A 23,946-nucleotide genomic window follows, 5' to 3' on the forward strand; every position below is an offset into this window, starting at 1 on the left:
TATATGATGAAAGCAGTATAAATTTTACCTACTATTAGAGAGAAGCATGTAAGCAGGAAAACAACTAGAAGACAGTGTAATGAAGACTTGAACTGAAGTGGCTGCAGTAAGAATAGTGGAGAATCTGAGAACTTTATAAAAGTGACAGAATGAAATTGGGGAATAACTGAATAGAAGTGGGCATGAAAAAGAATGAGATAACTGTGAGTCTTTAGAAATTCTAAAGAAGTGCTATTTGATGAGAAAAGAGGGAGAATTGTGATTTGATTGCACTCAATGAAAAAGACGTGTTTCCTATGTTCTCTTGGAAATAAGGGACTGAGCTCCAGTGAGAGCATGAGGCTGGAGGTGCGGAAGTCTTTGATAGAAGAGAGAAAATGTCATTTAATTGCTTTTACTAGGCAATCTTTCAGTCCAAAATAGATGTACATTTTATACGTTAGGTTTGGTAGTCCATTTTGTGGTCTGTCATTATGAAAATTCTCAGTTTTGAGGATATGAAAGCAATATAGCTGAAGCATCTGACACCTCATTATTAGGATTAATTCAGTTGATCTGGCTGGTTAGGGGAGCTCTGGGTCATTGGCCAAAAGTCAATTTATCAAAAATCATTTCATGTAGGCCGGCCCGGTGGCTCAGGCAGTTAGAGCTCCGTGCTCCTAACTCCGAAGGCTGCCAGTTCGATTCCCACATGGGCCAGTGGGCTCTCAACCACAAGGTTGCCAGTTCAATTCCTCAAGTCCCACAAGGGATGGTGGGCTCTGCCCCCTGCAACTAGAAACAGCAACTGGACCTGGAGCTGAGCTGCGCCCTCCACAACTAAGACTGAAAGGACAACAACTTGAAGCTGAACAGCACCCTCCACAACTAAGATTGAAAGGACAACAACTTGACTTGGAAAAAAGGCCTGGAAGTACACACTGTTCCCCAATAAAGTCCTGTTCTCCTTCCCCAATAAAATCTTAAAAAAAAAAAATCATTTCATGTAAAGGCCAATTCACTGAATTCACGTTCACACTTTAGTTGATAGGATTTGTTTTCATAATAGCAGCTAAAAGAATGTTCAATTTGTCCTAACTCCCTGCTACTGTTGCCAGAGACTGAGAGGCATTGAAAGAAAGAGGACTAGGCTAAAGTCTTCAAGTTCTCCACTAATAAATACATTAATCGCAATTCTATTCTTGAATATGAAAAATTCTTCTCTGTCCACCCCAACAGCAGCAAGGAATTGGAGCAGAAACAAATGGAACATTCTTTTAAATGTTACTAAAAACATGAAAACTGATCAACTAACTCTAGTTAAAAGAAACAAATTCAGGGAATTGCCATTTAATAAAATGGACTGCTTCTGCCAGGTAAAGGTACCTTTCTTCCCTCACAATTACATATGAATCCCTCTTGAAGGTACACCTTAATGAAAGAGTACTATTCTACCAGAATGAAAAGGCTCATTCTTCTGTCTAGGGCATACAAATAACTCCAGTCGCCTTGTTAATCTTGAGGAAATAGTCTCTTTGGATGGAAATCAAGAAAAGAAAGACTTTATGCAGCTTGATGTGCTGAAAGACTGCAAAAATAGAATCCTGGAACAAGAGTTTGTATAAAGAACCGGCATTTTCATGCTTGAAAGAAAACTGTTATCTCTGAATGTGACAGAGCCAATTTTTTTCAGACTACTAGCATTTCTAAATTAGTTTCTTTTTAAGTATCATTTTATTCTTATAATTGTGATTTTCCTCTTCATATTTCAGCTATAGTAATAATTATGAGTTGCACATAATTATTTCAAATACTAAACATATTTAATAATTCTACAATTGAAATAGCTACTAACAGCTGAACACTGTTAATTAAATATACATTGCATAGGATTTAGATGTCTTGATCAAAAATGCTATTGTGTATATTCTCCCCAAAATACTAAAATGTATATCTTTAAGATATCAGGAAATTTTGATTTACATTTGAGTATTAAAGATTTCTAATTCATTTTCCATTTTCTTTTTTATTGCAGCATTTATTCACTGAATGAAACAATTTCTGTAGTGATTATGTATACTATCTAGACCCCTTGAAATAGCAAACACTATACAAACTGGAATAATATAAAATGAGTAGTTCATGGGATCCAAGAATAATGAATTATTAAATCTATAGAGAGAAAGTCTTTAGATTCCCATTTTTAAAAAACAAGCTTTGGGCCAATAATCCATTAGTACTTAACAAGTCATATGTATTCAGAGAACTTCTGCACAAAATAACAAATCCAATATAGTCTACTACTATAGGAATATTGCCATTATAACTATTGATGTCCAATCTAGGAGCCACTGGAGTTTTGGAGTCACACAGCTCTGTGTACCATCTTTGCCATTTATTATTCGTACAACCTTGGGCAAGTTAGCAAACTTTTCTGAGACTTGAATCCCTTATCTAATAGAATTTGGGGGAGAATTAAATACCATGATGCACACAAACTATTTGGGACATTGCCTGACCCAGTCAGAGGTATCAGCCGCTATTGTTACATTAAATGAGCCAACAACAACAACACACACCCCAGAATTCCCCAAATCAAAATTATATAACTAGCCTCTAGTTGGTTTTCAGTGTATGTTTGGAAGAAATCCTTGCATAAATTTATCTAAGGAAATTATTCAATGGAAGGTTAATAGCTTATGCACAAAGATTATAATTACAATGTTATTTAAATAATAAAAAATTAGAGTAAACCCAAATATTCAAAATAAGGGGCTGATTTATTACACATATCCTGCAGATGGAACATTAACAACAAAAAATTGGAAATCTATATAGCAATATGGAAAGTGTGTGAAAAATATAATTAGTACATTATGATTGCAAGTCTATAAAATGTATATGTTTATGGATGGGAGACTAGAAAGAATACACAAAATAGTGAAGTTGTATAAGGGTGGTAGAATTATGCATTATTTTATCTCCTATCTTCCATAGTTTTTATATTTGTTATTAAAAATCAAAGTTATATTATCCCTTTAAAAATTCAAGTGCTAAGACAATTCAATGGAGGAAAGAATAGTCTTTTTAACAAATGGTGCTGGGACAACCGGATATCCACATGCAAAAGGATGAAATTGGGCCCCTACCACTGTCATACACAAATATTATCTCAAAATGGATTGTTGAACTAAATGTAAGAGTTAAAACTCTTAGAAGAAAACAGAGGAATAAATCCTCATAGCCTTCAGCGAGGCAAAACCAAAAGTATAAGTGATAAAAGAAAACTAACAAATTCGACTATATAAACATTTTAAACTTTTGTGCTATAAATGATACCATCAATAAAGTGAAAACAAACCAGACAATGGGAGAAAATATTTGCAAATCATGTATCTAATAAGGGACTTGTATCCAGGATATATGAAGAATTCCTACAACTCAATAATAAAAGACAACCCAAGTGAAAAATGGTAAAGGATTTGAATAGATATTTCTCCAAGGAAGATATACAAATGGCCAATAAGCATATGAAGAGATGCAAAACCAATACATTCAAAATACCCTCTTAGCATCCTTACCAAGGTAGTAAACTAGCCGTACTCAAACACCATACACACAAACTACTGCTTCTCGAGGCAGCCTGTTATTTTTTAGACACTAGAAAATTCTTCCTTCTTTTGGGCTGTAATCTCTCTTTCTATAATCTTTGGTCCCAGAGCCGCTTTATGACTCAGATTAAGTCTAATACTTTTTCTACATGACGAAAGGCTGATACCGCTGTCATTTGGACATATGGCAGTTTCCCCAAATGTGGCACCTAAATTTGGAGACGTGCCAGGTGTGGCCTAACCAACCTCCCTGATTCAGAAAACCATAACAATTAAATTTTGACAGGCACATCATGCCGCTGCTTCATATTAAGTTTACCAGCAGTAAAATTCCCTTTGTCATAAATGCTCCCATTAGGTTATTTAATCCTTCATCAATTCTTCTTTCATCTGATTTTTTTCATACCAAATTCAGAATGATATATTTAATTATACTAAATTTCTTCTTTAAACCAATCTGTTAAATCCTTGTTGCTAGAGACTTCCAAATTATTTTCACTGCTTATATAAAGGTCCATCGAGCTTTGTGTCATTTCTGAATTTAGTCAACATACTATCAACGTCCTTACTTGTTATCACTTCCATTCTTCCTATTCCCAGTAATTCCTCGAAGTTTAGCTTTCTTACCTACAAATTCTCATAGTCTCCCCAGGTATAATTATTTCAAGTTAGAAACCAGTCATATTGATAGTCATATGCTTTCTTAATTAATTTCACCTATATTGAACTTTAATTCTCCTTTACTAAGTGATTTGTTATTACAGCATAAAGACTGTTCTCCTTGACAGAAAATATGGAAACAAAATAAGAGCTGTTAATATTAAGTAGGCATATGTCCTCCTTATTCTTGTTTCTGCATTGTAAAAATTTTAAATTAGCTTTAGTGTCTTTCCCAAATCTATGAATTATTGATTTTAGATTTTCTGACACACTTAAATTTTTGTGTCACTTTTCTATACACATCTTTTATAAATATCCTTTTAAAACCTGAGTTAAGATTGCTCCGAGTGGAGTCAAAGTGGTTTTTGCCTTAAAAAAAACCTCATTTCTATAATCTACATAATTGTATAATTTTACAATTATTTTTTAGTGCTTCACAACTGTCCTAGTTTCAGGTTATAAGGCCATGACTATATTGTTTTTGCTCACTTTTTTAAAGTTTTCTTCCTATAATCTAGACTATATGTGTATGTGGTTACTTCTAGAATTCTCCACCCCAGCTATAACAAACTCTATAGTGATATGGTCAATTTTGTCTGCAAAAATTTCTTTCATTCCTACCAACCATGCAATTCTTCTTCATTGGCTATAAATAGATCCAGAGCAACAGTACCCTTCACTGCATCCTTTACCAGCCCCTGTATTATTTTTCACAGTTGTGTTGTTAAATATTTAAAATACAGTAAGTAGAAAATTTTTTAAAATATATCTGAACTCTCACCATCCAGAGAAAATCATTGCTAATAATCTAATAATTTGGTATATATCATTCAAGACTTTTTCTCATACAAATATATAAATATTTTCCCCTTACATTCTAAGAGAGAAAATGTCAGGAAGGCAAGAATTTGTAAAATACCTAGTGTTGTGTTTCAAATTAAGTTAGTTGGCCATCAAGCCTGCTGAGAAATCTGCACTTCTGTTTAAATGTCTTCCTATCCAAAAAATATCTACCCTTATTCCAACTGCTTATCAGTCTTGTATTCATGATGTAGCCAGCTACATCTATCAATTCAAGCATTTTAACAAAATTAGAACTCCCTTCAAAACTCACTAATCTTCCTAATTGTAAGAGTTGTTTAGTTATTAGAATGATTAGACATATCAATTTTAAGTAGCTAAATATAATAGTATCCTACACAAAAATTAATTCTCAATAAATAAACATAAAGAGCTATTAATATTCAGAGGAAAACATAAGACAATAGGTGGGGAAGATTAATTATACCCTTTAAAACATGACACAAATCCCAGAAGCCAAAAAGAAGAAAAAAATAGTGATTTGATGAAGTACAAAAAATTAAACTTCTATGTAGAAAAAGATTCCATAATAAAGTTTCAAAAAATAATTTACAGACTGGGAGAAGCCATATGCAACACACTGCACTCAAGAGGCTACTGTCCAAATTTAACCAAAGAAGTAAAAGATCTCTACTCAGAAAATTAGAAGACACTGAAGAGAGAAATTAAAGAAGACACAAGTAGATGGAAACACATACCATGCTAATGGATAGGAAGAATTAATATCGTTAAAATGCCTAAGGCAATATACAGACTCAACGCAATCCCTATCAAACTACCAAGGACATTTTTCACAGAAATAGAACATATAATCCTAAAATTTATATGGAACCATAAAAGACCCCTCAGCAATCTCGAGATAGCCTCGGCAATCTTGAGAAATAAGAACAAAGTGGGAGGTATCATGATACCTGACACCAAATTATACTACAAGCCTACAGTAATCAAAACAGCATGGTACTGGCATAAAAACAGACACATAAATAAATGGAACAGAATAGAGAGCCCAGAAATAAATCCATGCCTATATGGTCATTTAATCTATGACAATGGAAGCAAGAATTTACAGTGGGGTAAAGACAGTCTATTCAATAAATGGTTCTGGGAAACTTGGACAGACACACACAAAAAAACGAAGCTGGACCACCTCCTTACACCATATACAAGAATAAATTCAAAATGGATTAAAGACTTAAATGTAAATTCTGAAACCATAAAACTCCTAGAAGAAAATATAGGAAGAAAGTTTACAGACATTACCCAGAGCAATATTTTTACTGATATATCGCCTCGGGCAAGGGAAGTAAGAGAAAAAAATAAACATATGTGATTATGTCAAACTAAAAAGTTTTTCCACAGCAAAGGAAACCATCAATAAAACAAAAAGGAATCCTACCGAATGGGAGAAGATATTTGTCAATAATATATCTGATAAGGGGTTAATATCCAAAAGTTATTTAAAAACTCACTCAACTCAACTCCAAAAAAACAAACACCCAATTAAAAAATGGGCAGAACACATGAAGAGACATTCTTCTAAAGAGGACATACAGATGGCAAACAGACATATGAAAAAATGCTCAACCTCACTAATCATTAGAGAAATGCAAATAAAAACCACAATGAGATAGTACCTCACCCCAGTCAAAATGGCTATCATCAATAAATCAACAAACAAGTGCTGGCGAGTATGTGGAGAAAAGGGAACCCTTGTGCACTGTTGGTGGGATTGCAGATTGGTGCAGCCACTATGGAAATCAGTATGGAGGTATCTCAAAAAACTGAAAGTGGAACTACCTTATGACCCAGCAATTTTTCTCCTAGGTATCTATCCAGAGAAATCCAAAACTCTAATTTGAAAAAAATTTATGCACCCCTATGTTTACTGCAGCACTATACACAATAGCCAAGACATGGAAACAACCGAAATGCCCATCGGTAGATGACTGGATTAAGAAACTGTGGTACTGAGTCCACAGTGGAGGGTTAGAAGGATCTATTGCGACGTCAGAGGGGTAGTAGATGGGGGGAGGAGGGTTATCACTGTGTGAGGGATATAAATGATAAATGTCTATTACATTGTTTTGTATATCTGAAATTAATAAAAAAAAGAAAAAGAAACTGTGGTACATTTATCCAAAGGAGTATTATTACGCAGCCATAAAGAATGAAATCTTAACCATTTGCAACAATACGGATGGACCTAGAGAATATTATGCTAAATGAAATAAGTCAGACAGAGAAAGACAAATACCATATGATATCACTTATATGTGGAATCTAAAGAAAAGAATAACGAACAAACTAATCAGAAACAGTCTCAGAGATATAGAGGAAAAACTGAGGGTTCCTAGATGGGATGGGAGATAGGGATAAAGGAGAAGGTGAGGGGATTGAAAAGCACAAATTGTTAACCACAAGATTGCCACAGGGATACAAAAGTCAGTTTGGGGAATATAATCAATAATGTTGTAAAGTTTTTGTAGGGTATCCGATGGACCCTTGTCTTATTAGGGAGACCATTTCAGGGATAGTGTAGATGCCTTATCACTGCACTGTACACCTGAAGCTGAAGCTGAATAATAATGAATGTCAACTATAATTTCATATCTATATCTATATATCTATATATCTATATATCTATATCTAGATCTAGATCTAGATCTATATCTATATATATGGTCACAAGAAGGGGAGTACAGCATTAGTTAGGAATAGAGACAGTGGAAATGTAACAGCTGTATGCGATGTCAGAGGGGTAGTAGATTGGGGAGAGGGGTTATCACTTTGTGAGGGGTATAAATAATAAATGTCTAACTATTACATTGTTTTGTACACCTGAAACTAATTAAAAAAAAAAAAGATTTAAAAGACTTTTGTCTTTTTGCACCAGGGAGAGAAAGCAAAGAAATAAAGACTTGAAAAATTAAAAAAAAAAAAAAAGAGGCTACTGTCCATAATATATATACACTTCCTACAAATTAATAATAAAGATAAATACAAAAACCCACAAAGGATATAAACAAGCATTTGTAGAAGAAACACAAACCTCAATAAGCATATGGAAAGATGCTAAACTAATACATTCAAATTAAAGAGATATGTTTAGCTCATCAGACTGGCAAAAATCAAGATTGAAAATATCCAGTGTTAACACCATGGGGACATCTTTTCTCTCATATACTACTGGAGGTAGTGCAAACTGATGTTAACTTTCTGAAAATTTGAAGAATTAAAAATTTTAAATTTCCATACCACATATCCCAACAATCTGAATTACAGAAATTCATTATACAATAATACAAGTATATGCAAATGGGTACAAAAAAATCTATATAAGTCTGACAATTAAGTTCACGAACTCATCCTAGAAAAAGTGCTGCATACCTCATTGCTGAATATCACTATGGTCACCTTTGAAATACACCCCTTGGGAAGCTATGTACCAATACCAGCACCTAGTCCACCCTTCAGTCCACCTTCTGATGGAGTGGCCATCAGAGCTGTCATCGTATTACCCTTGATGTCCTGAATGTCATCAAAATGTCTTCCTTTCAATATTTCCTTTATCTTTGGTAAAGAAAGAAGTCATTGGGGGCCAGATCAGGTGAGGGACGGTGTTCCAATACAGTTATTTGTCTACTGGCTAAAAACTCCCTCACAGACAGTGCAGTGTGAGCTGGTGCATTGTCGTGATGCAAGAGCCATGAATTGTTGGCAAAAAGTTCAGGTTATCTAACTTTTTCAAGCAGACTTTTCAGCACTTCCAAATAGTAAACTTTGGTTAATTGTTTGTCTAGTTGGTACAAATTCATAATGAATAATCCCTCTGATATCAAAGAAGGTTAGCAATATCAGTGCAACAAGCTCGGGAACTTGTCAGACCTTGTAAGGTCTGTAAGGTCTACATAAGTATGATCTCAATTTAGTTATAAATATATTTGCATAAAAAAGGACGAGAAAAATATTCCTAAAGAGCTATTTGAAGTAGCAAAATACAGTAGTTTTTCTGTTTTTTCATGTAGTTTCAAACATGAGCATGTGTCTTCTATTTAATCAGAAATTAAAATGCTAATTATGTGGAGCTTATATTCTAGTAGGAAACTCTGTATAGAATAATTTCCTTGTAAATTAAATATCTATTTATTTGAGAAACAGGACATTGTCATTCTCTTCAAGTTATTAAATGCCTTATGTATTGCTCTAAAGGTACTTGTTAGACACCTCTCTTGACTATACTTGACTCCTAGCCATCAGGTAAAATGGTACTTTATAGCACGATCAAATCTTCAACTTGTAGTTTTAAAAACTTAAATATTTGGAGTAAGTTTCATACCGGTGTCAAATTTAGAAAAGAAATGTTTTGTTCATTAAAAAAATGATGTTTGGGGCTGGCCCAGTGGCTCAGGTGGTTGGAGGGCCCAGCTCCAATGGAATCGAGGTTGCCGGTTCCATTCTCACATGGGCCAGTGAGCTGCGCCCCCTACAGCTAAGGTTTTGAACAACAGCTCTCCCTGGAGCAGGCAGGCAGAGGTTGGCGTGAGCTGCCGCGGGCTGCTGTGTGCTGCTGTGGGCTACCATGTGCTGCCAGGAAAGGCCGGTGGCCAGCATAGCCGGCAGCCGGCGAGAGCTGCCATGAGCTGCTGTGAGTGGCCAACTGATGACCAGCGACCGACTACCTCAGCCTGGGGAGCGCAAGGTTCACAATACCAGCATGGACCAGTGAGCTGTGTCCTACACAACTAGACTGAGAAACAACAGCTTGAACCGGAGTGGGGGGGGTTAGAAAAATGGGGGGGGAAATGATGTTCATTCTTTTCCACTATTAATAAAATACAAAATATAGATAAAAAAATAAAAATACAAGAAATATCTTTTCCCATGTAAAATTACAGTAACCCTTCCTTTAAGAGTTCCACAGATAATTCAATGTTCATACTGTTTTTCAATTGACTAGATTAAAAGTTTGCATTAAAAAGATAAAAGTATACTAGTGATGCTATTAAGAGCCACATAATTGGGCACATCCATGATTCAAGAATCCTATAGTCTACCTCCACTTTTTGGAACCTTTTATTCTAAGGGTAAAGTATCTCTTCTTTATTTTCCATTCTGAGTTTCTTTCTAATTTAGGTCTCCTCTTCTGAGCTGTCCTGATTATACCAAACCAGTGGTATTCAATTAAACCTTTTAAACAAATCAGTGTTTTGAAAGTACAGATTTTTAGGCACAGTTAACATATTAAAACACAGCCTAATATATAGCATTCATAAGTTAGATGCTTTTAAAAGGTGGTATTCTTCAGTATTTATTTATTGAAACAACATAATTAATGATACCTAAAATGACCAAGTTCTAGAATTAAAAATGAGGAAATGACACAGATCATGGAGAAATATTTTATTCATGTGTAACACAGAAACGTCAATCAAAAATGCACTTTTTATAGAGAAAAACTTCAGTAAACTTTATCAGAAAGTATATTACTAAACATATTTTATATATAATATTTAAAGTCATCAGTCTGAACTTTCACTTGGGTCAATCAGTGCTGAAGATGGGACTATTCCTCCACAGACACTTTTTTCTTTTTACTACAAATCATCATCTTTTGCAATCATAAACACCAGAAATAACATGCTAAGACAATTTTTTGATATGCAACTAATTTTAAGTTAAAAAAACCTGGATATTACTACATATATCAGTAAAAGTAGGAATAGCATTAAGACAATTCAAAAAAGATAATGTTTAGATATAGACTGAATTTGTTTAAAATTCTTACTTGGAATCATTTGCCATCTTATTGCTGGAAAATGCTCCTGATAATTACTAAGACAGAATCAAATTAACTGCTAGTTTAAAAAACTAACATTATTGTAGAGTAGTGAAGAGTGCTGACTCTGAAGCTACACTGCATGGGTTCATATCCTAGCCACTTACCAGTTGTATGAATTTAGACATTATTTCTTACTTAGTGTCTCAGTTTCCTCACCTGTAATGTGTAATTGATAACAGTGCCTACTTCATTTGGTTGTTGTGAGAATTAAATAAATTAATACATGCAAAGTACCAGGACCAGTGCTCTACATTACAAGCATTATTTAAGCATTTCTTATCTTACTATTATTGTTATAAGAACAGCTTAAGCTTGTAAAACTATTGTATGTCATATTAAAGTAAAAGAATTACATGGATGGAGATCTATATTGGACTTGCTTCTTACAGCGTATTGTAGTCCTTATCAACTTCAATAATGCATAAGCCAAAATAGTTGGCATTCAATCAGCAATTCCATATTTTAAAAAATCAGATAAAACATTTACACACAAGTAAATCTAAAATACAATGTGTTGCTAAAGATGAGAAACATGAATTGTTAAATGCTATCTAAAACACTCTTTTATAATAAAACTATTAGCCACAAGCTATATTATAGAAAATGATGCCCTAAAAGACATCTATGCATACAGTAATATAAAAATGTGCAGATAAGAATGTTCACTGCATCTTTTCTTAATCTTTACTTATAAATCCAGGGCACTTTACTTCAAATGCATTCATAAAAATGTTCAATATTCAAAATTATTTAATACATCTAAATATGCTTTTGAACACTGAAAGTCCTAAAACACTGAACATTGATCTTCACTGACATAGAAAAATTGCATTGAAAATATCCTCCTATTCATTTTTTTTCTTATATTTTGCACTCTGGTATGTACAAATGTTATTTTTAATGTTAAGCATATCAGCAAATTCATGTAAATTCTATTTTAATTTGGATTCTTACATTCCCTAATGCAGTGAATTCTCAATCTTTAATGTTCATCATAATTACCTAGATTTTTATTCAAAACAAGATTCCTGGATCCCACAGAAATTCTCATTCAGTAGGTGTGGACAGGAGCACAGGAAGTTGCATTTTTAACAATATATTCCAGATGATTCTGAAGTAGGTAATTCATGTCCAATACTTTAACACTGTTCTAATCATTCAGTTTATGATATGGATGCTGTGATTTAATTCATTAAATATTAGCTCAGTGCCTTATATGTACAAAGCTTAGTGCTGTGGATCAAATGTGAATTTTGCTTCAAGGAAGGTACGTAAAATTAATAGAGATAAGGCCTGCATACAAATGATGTAATAAAAAGGAAGGAATTATTGAATGTCTTTTAAAAAGATACAGATGAAATACTGGGGAGTTCAAGGAAGGGAATAATTACTTCCCGTTGACCTCATAGAAATTCTTCTAGTGGGAGATAGCATTTGAAATGAGTGTTGAAAGCTGTCTCTTTAGATTGTGAAGATAGAGAAAATAAACTAATAATTCTCTCACTGAATGATAAATATGTCTAGTGATAAACATCACTCCTTCAAACTCAGAAAAATCATTCCTAAATTTTATATGTTGATTTTTAATCTGGGTCATGGTCTTGTGTTGTCTTGTATATCCATCCAGCAGCTTGATGTGCTTCTATCTCTCCGGACATGTCCTTGAAAGAATCTGTTATAGTACTTTTAGTACATTTATCCTATGAAAGATAAGGTCACACTGTGGATACTGATAGAGAGACATACTTATCCTTTCATAAATCTTTAGGAAGTAAATAGGATTTAAGCATAGTTGAAATGAGAACACTTCAGGCAGTCTTCTGTTCTAAAATCTCCACATTGGTTGGCATGAGATAGCACTGATGAGAGAAATGATCAGGAAAAAAAAGAGAAAAAGAGTTTACAATTTAGATACCATTGTTCTAAAAGCCAATTAAGACAAATTAGAGGGCAAAAGAAACAGCATAGGCTCTTCTGTTTCCTGGTTATGTGGCATTTTGTTTAACATTAGTGGCATTTCAATGACTTGTAGTTTTTAAAATTCCCTCATCTTCCCAAAGATGCAGTGAACACAAAGTCTACCGGGCCCGATATTGACTGACTGACTGACTGACTGACTGACTGACTGACTGAATGAATGAATGAATGACTTTCAGGGTTATTTCTCCAGCCTTTCTTGCAGGATCACCCTCCTTTATTCAGAGAAACAACAGAGAAGTCCCAAATCCGCTATGCTCTCTCATTTCCATGCTTTTGCACATGATAGTCTCTCTGCTGGAATGCTTTTCAGCTCCCTCCTCCTCTTGGCTAATTCCTATTTAGTCTTCTAAATTCAACTTAATATCCCCTTCCAGAATCTAACAGACTACACTGGCACACCCACCCCAATGTCCCATAAAATCCTCTGCACCGCTGTGTCTTAACTCTTATCAGTACATAGAGAGGCATCAAGATTACAAGCTTTAAAGTCAGATACATCTGAGTTTAAATACTGGTTCTACTAGCACGTACTGCGTGACCTTGGATGATTTACCTTATGTTGCTAAACATTAATTTCTTGATAAAAACAGAAAATAACAACAACAAAAAACAGAAGATAACATATGATATGTGCTCAGTATATCACCTCATCCATAACAGAGTTAATAACTTTTATTATATTCACATTGTACTGTACTTGCTAGTTAATTTCTCCAACTTTTCCTCTAAACTCCACATTTCTTGAGGAAGGAAACAAGTATTTTATTTCTGTATAAGCAGCATCTAGCACAGTGCATGGCATAGAGTAGGTACTTAATGATTTTTTGATGACTAAATAAATATTACTCCTATTATAGTAAAATTAATTTGCCATTTGAAATAGTTTCTTCAATGAGGTGAAAAACAAGTGACTAAGAAAATAAACTCCATTAATGTCAGTTTAAAAATAGGATACTGTCTTTAATCAAATTGGTTTTTAGGATTTACTGTTAACTATATGTATTACAAAATACCAAATGATTTAATATCAAGCTTGAACATGGCTGATCATATATGCCTCAGGAACTGAATACCTAGAATTTTTTCATGGTATATATTAACCACAAAATTACCAAACCATACATAAGGCTATCTTTATTTAGACAACTACTTAGAACTAAATTATAGTAAAATAAACAGTTTTTTTTAAAACCAAAGAAATTCTTAATTAAAATCTCCATTTATAGTCCTTAGAGAAATGAGAAGAAATTTAGTTTCATGATTTGGTAATTTTGACCTATGTAAGAATATAAAAATATACTATTTAATATAATATTTAATGGACTTTTCCATTGTGATGTTTAATTAGTTGGTTTGAGTACTTGTAAGGCCTCATTCTGAGAGAATGCTTTTATATTTGATCTTCAATATATTTTCATCTACAGTTTATTTTTACAGCTTTACATTAGATGATATCACTTGTCCTATTTCCTCTTCCTTTCCTTGATAATCAAGGATAGTTTTACTTTACTTTAGTATTATATGTTGAACATAAACTGGATATTTTAACATATAAAATGGAATTCTGACTCTAAAGGACAAGCTTTACTTTGAGCCATTTTTTTAATGCATTATGCAAAGGAATAATGATTTTACAATCATAATGATTACAAAACTGTTACAGCATATGAACCCAATGGTGGGAACTGTCATCCATTAGACTTCTAGAATACAAGTGATCATTGCTTTATGTTAATATATAATCCACTGCTTACTAATGACCAGAATGTATTTTACTGGCTTCTAAAAAATCCCATACTGAATATATGACATTAATATAGACTGCAAACTAATTGAGCAAAAATATTTCTCTTCTCTGTTTACTTAATTTTAAAAAAGATTAAAAAGGATTTCTTTCCAAAAGGGACACTATGTTGAGTAGTGTTAAAACTGTATAGAAAATAGGTGCCTTTGGCTACTTCAATAATTATTATTGAATTCAAAAATCTAAATAGATTGCAGGATTAGTCAAGTACAAAATGGAAAAAAATATCTCAAGGTAAAATAGTGATATGTTTGTTTGTTTGGCATTGTTATGAACTATACAACAAGTTGTAAACCATTTTTAGGCTACTTTTTAAAGAATTTCTAGATTTCAAATTGTGTTTTTAATAAGTAGCATTAATTGTTGATCTTTTCTTTAATTAGAAACGAGATTTACAAAAATATTTGGTGCAAAAACCTTACACTGCTCTTTATTTACAGATAATACCAGAGCAAGATGGACTTTTTGGGTGGAAGATAAAATAAAAATCCAACCACCCCTTCTCCCTCAAAAGGGAGGTTATGGTTAGCCAGGAAAGTGGATATTCCACAAAGAAGAAACAGCATCTACAAAGGCAAAGAGACAAGAAATAACATGACATCTTTAGAGAAGTGCTGTGAATTCAATTATGTTGGAAAATACAGTGAGGCTAGATTAGAGGAAAAAGAGACTAATGGCAAATTTTCTGTGAGGTTACTAAACTAATCACAGCAAGCAGTGATAAGAACCTGAGCTAAGCAACAGCAGTAGTCAAAATTCAAACAATTGAATTTCATTTTCACTGAGATTTTTCCCTATAGAAATACGTTTGTAATGTAGCATGAAAATCATAAAATGAACTTTATAGCTATAACCTCTCAAAAATCATTCTGCCTGAAATCATTCCACTGCTAGTGGAAAGTTGAGAAAGTTCTTTAAACTTTCTGTGCTTTGGCTTTTGCATCTGCAAAATGGGCTAATAATAGAGCTTAATTAACCTCAAATACTTTTTGCAAGGATTAAATGAGGTAACAAATGTAATACAGTGCCTGAACAAGCTCTCAATAAATGCAGTAGCAACAACAGAAAATACTACTACTACTAGCTCTAGAATTATTTCCGGTGCAGACAATGGTGACCCATGGAGGTTTAAATTGTTAACTAAGTCTTACAGCAAGATATTTATATTTCTCAATCCAAGAATAGAGAATATGTTGGCAAAGAGCATTTGAATGCAAATTTGTATTTATCTGTTTTAAAGGCTGAAATTACTTCTAGATGCAGTTAACTTTCCATATGACCTTGAAAAATTGAAAATATTTTGTTCCTCTGATTGTATATAAGTAGATTGTGAATAATAAGACATATGTCTCTCACTTAATAGATGAGACTGCATTTATAAGCTGCCATAAACCAAGACTATATGAACTAATAAATATTCAGGGTTTCCAGAAATCAAATCCTAAAACTTCAGAGGTCATTCCTATTGCAAAATCAGTAACAGCCTGATTTAATGACTGTCAGTGCCCATATTTATGTAATAACTTGTTAGGTTCAATAAAAAAATATGTTCACAACATGATTTTCGCCCTCTACAGTTTTAACCTAAGAAATAATTTTATATATCACAAACCTCAAACACAATTTAATAAATACTATATATATCACCTTAAGGGCATTCGTTACTTTTGTTGTTGATGGTGCTTGGTTTTTTTTTAATGCAAAGGTGAGTATTGTAGTAAAATAGCTGTAGCACTTCTCAAAAACCAGCCTTATTAAAAAGCAATTTTTGTTTTAGTTTTTGTATTTAGATTCACAAAGCAGAAAAACGTAAGAAATTACTATACAGGGGGTGCCCAGAAAATGTATACACATTTTAAGAAAGGAAAACTGTATTAAAATTATAATACTCAATATATACCGATAACAAAAGATGAATACAAGTCACATTTGACTTCTGCAATGACAAGAGGTGCTCAAAGCGGTTACCATCAGCGTCCAGACACTTCTGATTACGGCAAACTGCTTGAGCAACACTGACCAAAGTGTCCATTTGTATACTTTTTTTTTTTGGCACCCCCAGTGTATGGATTGAAGATCAGAAGTTTTGCCTTGTGGTAGAAGTAGGTCAAATTCTTCAATTCCATAAAAGATAAGAACAGCAATGTTTCTGTAGGAAATCTTATAAATCATTATGGGATCACATCACCAGGAAAAAAATTATTTTTGATACTTCTAACTAGCAGATTAGTCTTTTGATTCTTTTTCTTTGATAACTTAAGCTAAGCTAGGAAGTAATGGACTGGTCTTCCTCAGAACTACACACCAGAAGGTAAAGTCGTAAGGGAAAATACACACAAGGAATTAAGATTATTCTCAACCTGTTAACAAGCTCATTACTCTCTATACAGTATTATCATTCTTCAAACTTGTCATTGTTCACAATATTCTCAAAGAATTTACATGAGAATATTCCTAAATCCATGAAAATGTTAAAAAGTTGTGGAGTGTTAATCAGTAACAAGAACTGCAAACATATTTCCGCAGCTATATAACTGAAAATGTTAAACACACACACACACACACACACACACACACACACACACACACCAATAACAACATAAAATAGGAAGCAAGCTTCTCTACCATTCAGAGGAGAGCAGTGGAAGAAAATAATAACTAAGAGAAAGAAGGGACTAAGAACAGGCCTACAAAAATCTGGAATGAAAACAACCTGGTAGACTGAGCAGATAAAAAGTTGAAGATTCATTCATTTGTTCAACAAATAGTTAATGAGTGCCCACTATGTGCCAGGACCTGTACTAGGTGCTGCATACACAAAGATGAACAAAACATTATTTACCTGTTGCCTTCAGTCTAAGGAAGACATTAAAAAACACATGAATGTATATAAATTGTGATAAGTGGATATAAAGGATGCTATGAAAACCAAGACTTAATTTAGACCATAGGTAAGGAAACACCTCTATGAGGACAAGATATTTAAGGTTGAGTTGGACAGTGGAAAGAAGGGGAAAAGTTGCTTGGGCAAAGAAAACAAAAGTACAGAGAACCTGAGACAGGGCAGAGCATGGCAGGTTCTGGGAACTAAATGAAGACCACTGTGATTGAAGCATGGAAACTAAACAAGAGCAGAAGCTGATCAAAGAGAGACCAAATGATTATTACATGAAAAACTGACGGAAGGGAGGGAAATGTGGAACCAGAAACAGCAGTTAAGAGCACGGCTACAAGCCAACTAATAGCTGACAGAACCTTGGACCAGGTTGGTAGGAGTGAAGACAAAAAGGATTGGGAGACTCTTTTTCTTTCATGTAGATGTAAAATTAAAAGACCTCTAAACAAAATAATTAAAATGCTCTTCCATCTTATTTCTCTATTGTGATATGAAGAATTACTAAAATGGTCCCCCAAAGATGTCACACTTTAATCACCAAAATCTGTGAATACCAATGAGCTATTCCTGTGTTGTGTTATGTTATATGGCAAGTTGATCATAAAATAGGGAGACTATTTTGGCAGACCTGACTTAATCACATGAACCCTTAAAAGCAGAGAGCTTTCTCTGGTTAGCAGTAAGAGAAGCCAGAGAGATTTAAAGCATAAGGACTGATGTGTCATTGCTGGTTTGAAGATGGACAGGTCTTCAAACCATCTTGAGAAGGAATGTGGGTGGCTTATAGGAGTGATAACCAGCCCCTGCCTGACAGCCAGCAAGGAAATGAGGACCTCAAACCTACAACAAGGTTCTAGATTCTGTTAAAAACCTGCATGGGCTGGGAAGTAGAATCTTCCCGAGCCTCCAGAGAAGAGCCCAGCCTGACCTGTACCTTGACTTTGGCCTTGACTTGAGACTTTAAGCAGAGAACCCAGCGGAACATTCCTTGACTTCTGACCTACAAAACTGTAAGATAATAAATGAGTGTTATTTTAAGTTACTAAGTTTATGGTGACATGTTACACAGCAACAGAAAAAACTACTACCCCATAAACTATGTGAGGAGAAATTTACATTCAATAATCTAGATCAGATTATTCTCTAGTCACAGAAAGAAATCTGGAGAAAATAAATCCGGCTTTCTATTCCTCCAAAGGCTAAATTAAGATGTATTTGGTGATTGGAGTGAGAACCCACTTAAATATAACTTTGAAATTAAATATATGTGTTACAGAATAAAAGCTTTTGTTATTAAATCTAAATCTGTGCCATTCAATATGGTGGTCCCTAGCCCCACATAGCTACTAAATAAATTGATATGTGCTGTAAGTGTAAAATATACACAGGATTTTGAAGACTTGGTATAAAAAAATGTAAAATATCTCAATGATATTTTAACATTGATTACATTTTTAAATGATAATATATTTGGATATATTGGGTTAAAGAAAATAAATTATTAAAACTAAACTCATCTATCTCTTCAATTTTTAAAATTTGGTTAATAGAAAATTTTAAATTATATATGTGGCTCAATTATATTCCTATTGAACAGTGCTGGTCTAGACTTCTGAACAAGCGACCGCTTCCAAAATGCCCAAAATCAAAATCATAGTCAGCTATACATATTCTCATATTTCCAACATACTGTGTTTCCCCGAAAATAAGACCGGGTCTTATATTAATTTTTGCTCCAAAAGATGCATTAGGACTTATGTTCAGGGGATGTCATCCTGAAAAATCATGCTAGGGCTTATTTTCCAGTTAGGTCTTATTTTCAGGGAAACACAGTAGTTCAGTGGCATTAATGCCACTGTATTTTATACAGCTGTATAAAAATACAAGGTGAGTGGCATGGCAGTTGTAGTATTAGTGAGGACATGGAGAAACCAGATCTCTCATACAGTACTGTTGGACAAAGGAATTTGGCAATATCTAACAAAGTAAATGTGTACATAGTTCACAAGTTCAATCTGACAATTCCACTTCTAGGTATATACCCAAGAAATCTATGAACACATGCACAAGGAATCATGTCCAAACTGTAGAATTATTTGTAGGGCAGAGGCTGCCAGCTATCAACCAAAGTTTGGTGTTCTTTTTTCAAAGTGTAGAGTTGTTTCTTAAATTAACTGCCAAGCCAGCAACTACATTTCCCAGTCCTGTTTGCTGAGAAATGTGGGCCCTAGGTGGGTGCCGTATGACTTGAATTCTAGTCAATGGAAAGTGAACAGAATTATATATGCCACTTCTAAGGACTGGCCCCTAGAAACGTCCAACACCATTCTCTACTCTTCTTATGTTTGCTGGATGCCTAGAGCAACCTTGGAAACCACAGGTTAAAGATGCACACCTTTATTACTAGCCTGGGTCCCCTAATCACTCCATAAGAAAACAAACCTTTCTTCTTCATTAAAGTACTCTGTGAGCAAGAAATAAACTAACGTTATGTTAATCTTTTGGGATTTCAGGATTTATGCATTAGAGCAGCTAGTATTAAATAATACAGTATATAATATGTAAAAATTAAACAACCCAAATGTCTATCAATAGATTAGATAAATCATAGTACAATCACACAATGGAATGCTACGGAGTAGCCAAAATGAAAAAAAAAAAATTACATCTATATGTATGAACATGAATAAATCTTTTTTAAGAAGTTGGTCTCAAGATAGCTAGCTACAAAACAAAGACTCAGAGAATAAGTGGCAGCCTGAGAAGTGGGAAAAAACCTAAAAAGTACAGTTAACACTGAATGGTTGGTATTTATTTTCTTCTCTTTGCTAATGTGAATTTTCTCCACTTCTTATAGTGAACATTTACTACTTTTTAATAAGAAAAAAGATGTAGTTTTAAATGAGTATTATAACTTATATTGAGAAATGTTGGAATCTTTTATACATAATCTGTCATTTCTGAATCTGAATCCATAGTTTTCTCATCTGTAAAATAAAGTGCTTGGTCAGAAAATGATCTATCCCAACAGTGTCTTCCAATATTGATTCTTGTAACTAAGTAATATGATTTCCTTTTATAAATAACAAAATAAAAACTAAAAACATTAAAAGTATATATTTTTTAACTCTTAGGCTTTTTTTGGGGGGGTATCTGTTTAAGAATTTTGAAGTTACTTTACATGAACAAGCCAGCCATTTTATATCTGAATAAAAATAGGTTAATAGCCCCTGCACAAAACACAGTATAAATGATGAAATCTCTGATTTAAAGCAAAATATTTTCCAACTTTAATTTTGCTAGTTTTACTTCAAATCCAAACTTCTATTCTCAATTAGATAGCCATTTTACCATTTGAATACCTTTTCAAGTTTTATGTATATCAAAATTAATCTTGCTTTCCTTCCATATGGAAAACATATGTCTACTTGCCATCATCTTTATATAGGTTTCATTTTTTAAAAAAAACCTTTACTGGCAAATGTTTGTAGCTGTTCTAAACTAATGAGTCTCTTTTTAATGGACCTTCTCTGTTTAAACGTGTGTTTCTTTAATTCTGCAACTGCGTTTGTAAAGGTAAGAACTGTCAAAATAGAATTAGTCTGATGCTAAGATAAATTCTCCCACTTTGGTAAACATTTCCATTTTCTTTTTAGTAGGAAGTTTTAAACGTCTTTATATAGTGTTAAAAAATGACATTGCATACGCCCATTTCTATGACAGTTTACAAACACTAGGAAGACTCTAAAATGTTAATACTGTTGTCTCTGGGTGGTGGTATTACATGCCTTTTTTTTTTAATTTCCCAAAAAGCATTATTACTTTGGTAATCGAACAGTATTTCCAAATTAGATTTTAAATAGCCTATAAAGTGTGGAACATCAGTACAGCCTGCTTCTACAGCAGATGTTAAATGCTTTTTGCCTATTGATAAGCTTCTGCTTTCACAGGAAAATGATTTGATCCCCGGTCACGTTGGATAAAGACAAAACATTTCCTTTCCAGGCCCTTCTCTTAATTTAGGCTTCTGAGAAAATCCGAGAAGTGAGTCTGAATTTAATTGCAGTGAATTGTGCAGTAGTAAACTTTTGTAGGTCCAGAGTAACACCTTTCATTACAACTATCAGCAGAATGGCAAAAGATTCATTCCCAGGTTTACCAATGTTTCCAGAAACTTGTTAGTATTCTCCTCTGTCATTATTTCAGAACAACTCCGTTTAGAAAGAGACGCAATTGTAAACCGTTTCTATTTCAAGCCCATAAAAACCAGAACTGGGATGAAAGGCAAAGCCTTGACCTTTCTATTTTCGACTTTTCATCTGTGTAGCTAAGCCATCTGCTTTCTCTCCCCTACTCCATCTACTTAATGGACTGAAAATACTGCATCTAATTGCAATTTTATCAAACCAGCCTGACTTTTGCACTTGAACGACTTAGGGTTTTTTCAGGTGTCCTTCACCTGAGGGCTCGCGTGTAAATTTTTGCTTACTCTTCCCTCCCAAGTTCTCCCCGCTTCCCTCAATTAGGAGTTATCAAATATCTTTCAACTAGGATGCTAGGCGCCCATGGATTAAGCCATCCAAATAGCTCTTCACTTTCCACATTGAGCGCCTGGCGGAAAAACCTACTCCAGTCTCTCCTCATGCATGCGGCTACCAGGCGGGTATTACAATCATTGTTGTCGCGGTTACGCAGGAAGCATCTCGCAGCGCAGCCTAGAACCGAGTCTCGTCTCCAGCCGCCAAAACAAGGCGCTCAGAGAAAAAGACAGACCGGGGCGGGAGAAAAACCTCCTAGAGGCAGGGAGCTGGGAAGAAGAGGGAACTCTCAAGACTGGAAGAAAGGACCTTCGGAGGCACGAAGGAGAAAGGGTGTGTGTGAAGTGGAGCAAGAAGTGGGCGGCCGAGGTGAAGCTGGAAGAAAGAGCAGGGGCCCGGCAGGAGGGCTCAGGGGCCGGAGGAGCGGCTCCGGGACCAGCAGGAGCACCCGGACCTAAGCGGGCGTGGGCAGCTCGCACGCAGCCTACCGCCCCAGTCCGAGCAGCGGGGGCGCTTCCAGCGGCGCCAGGCGCGGGTGTGTGTGTGGGGCGGGGGGGTGGGGGGTGAAGAGCGGAATAGAGAGCAGTTTGAAGGGCCGACGCGGCAGGGACAGCGGGCCCACCCCCAACCGAGCCCCGCCACTTAACTATTTGTAGAGCTGCTGCAGGCACAGGTCCAGGCTCTCGCCCTCCACCTCCTCGCGGGTGATGCGCTCCGACAGCGGCCGCAGGAGCGGGGGTAGCGGCGGCAGCTGGGGCTGCGGCGGCGGCAACACGGCCGACTGCCCCGGGGCTGCCGCCGCCTCCTCCTCTTCCTCCTGCTCGCCCTCCGCTGCCGCCACCGCCTCCTCCTCGGGGTCGGGGTCTTGCTCTTGCTCCCCCTCCTCCGTGGCGGCTACCGTGACCGCCTCCTCCTCAGGCTCCTCGACCGAAGCCTCGGCCGCCTCAGCGGCTACCAGTTCGGGCTCCGGCTCGGGCTCCGATTCGGGTTCGGGTTCGGGTTCCGGCTCCGGCTCCGGCTCGCCGCCGCCGCAGGGTCCCCGAAACTCGCCCAAGAATAGCTCCAGGAAGCGCCGGTAAGTTTTCTCCTCAGGGATGCAGCCGGCCATCGCTGCTCATGCCCCGGGGCCGACCGGGAAGTTGGGGCGGGTGGGGAAGCCCAGGAAGCGGAGGGGGCTGCTTTCGAGCCTCGGGCTCCCGCAAGGGCGGTTAACGGCCGCACCGGCACGAGCGATCAGCACTAGGTAGCCTGGAGAGGGCTCCCGCAGGCGTGCGCGCCGCCGAGTGCGGACGTGCGCGGCCCGGGGGCGGGGGCGGAGCGCGCCGCCCCTCTCGGGTCTGGAGGGAAAGTTGGTGCCGGGCGCGCGCTCAGGGTCCAGCGGAGGCCCACCTCCTAGCCCTACAGAGAGCTCAGCCCACGCTGCCTAGAGACTGTCGCCATGACAACCAGCTCTAATTAAGAATTTCAGGGTCCCTCCCGTCGAGTCCGTGTAGTCGAACGGACGCTAGACTTCCCCGCTCTCCAACTCTGAATGTCTTTATTGTATAGCTACCATAGCCTCAACTGGATAAAGTGAACTAAGACATCTCCAAGTCTAGCTGTTGGGTCCCACTTTGATGGATTTACCTGTTTTCCTTATCTGTTCCTGCCTTGCCCTAGAGCCTTTATCTGTTGAAAGATATCACGGTGTGAACACCTTTTGTTGTTGATGACACTCCTTTACTAAGTATAATAGTTTTGGGCAGGGGAGGGCATCAAACAACTACCAAGTGGTAGGT

General features: G+C 35.9%; 1 protein-coding gene across 1 annotated transcript in view; it reads right to left on the reverse strand.

The window, feature by feature from the left end:
• The window catches only part of PPM1E (protein phosphatase, Mg2+/Mn2+ dependent 1E), a 125,898-nt gene extending 102,416 nt beyond the window's left edge, over positions 1 to 23,482 (reverse strand). Inside the window, exon 1 of the mRNA XM_019736354.2 lies at positions 22,816 to 23,482. Coding sequence (XP_019591913.2) covers positions 22,816 to 23,276 — 461 coding nt within the window. The 5' untranslated portion in view covers positions 23,277 to 23,482. The remainder of the gene's footprint in view (positions 1 to 22,815) is intronic.
• Between the last annotated feature and the right edge of the window lie 464 nt (positions 23,483 to 23,946).

Source organism: Rhinolophus sinicus, linkage group LG15, assembly GCF_036562045.2.
Source record: "Rhinolophus sinicus isolate RSC01 linkage group LG15, ASM3656204v1, whole genome shotgun sequence".
Lineage (NCBI taxonomy): Eukaryota > Metazoa > Chordata > Mammalia > Chiroptera > Rhinolophidae > Rhinolophus > Rhinolophus sinicus.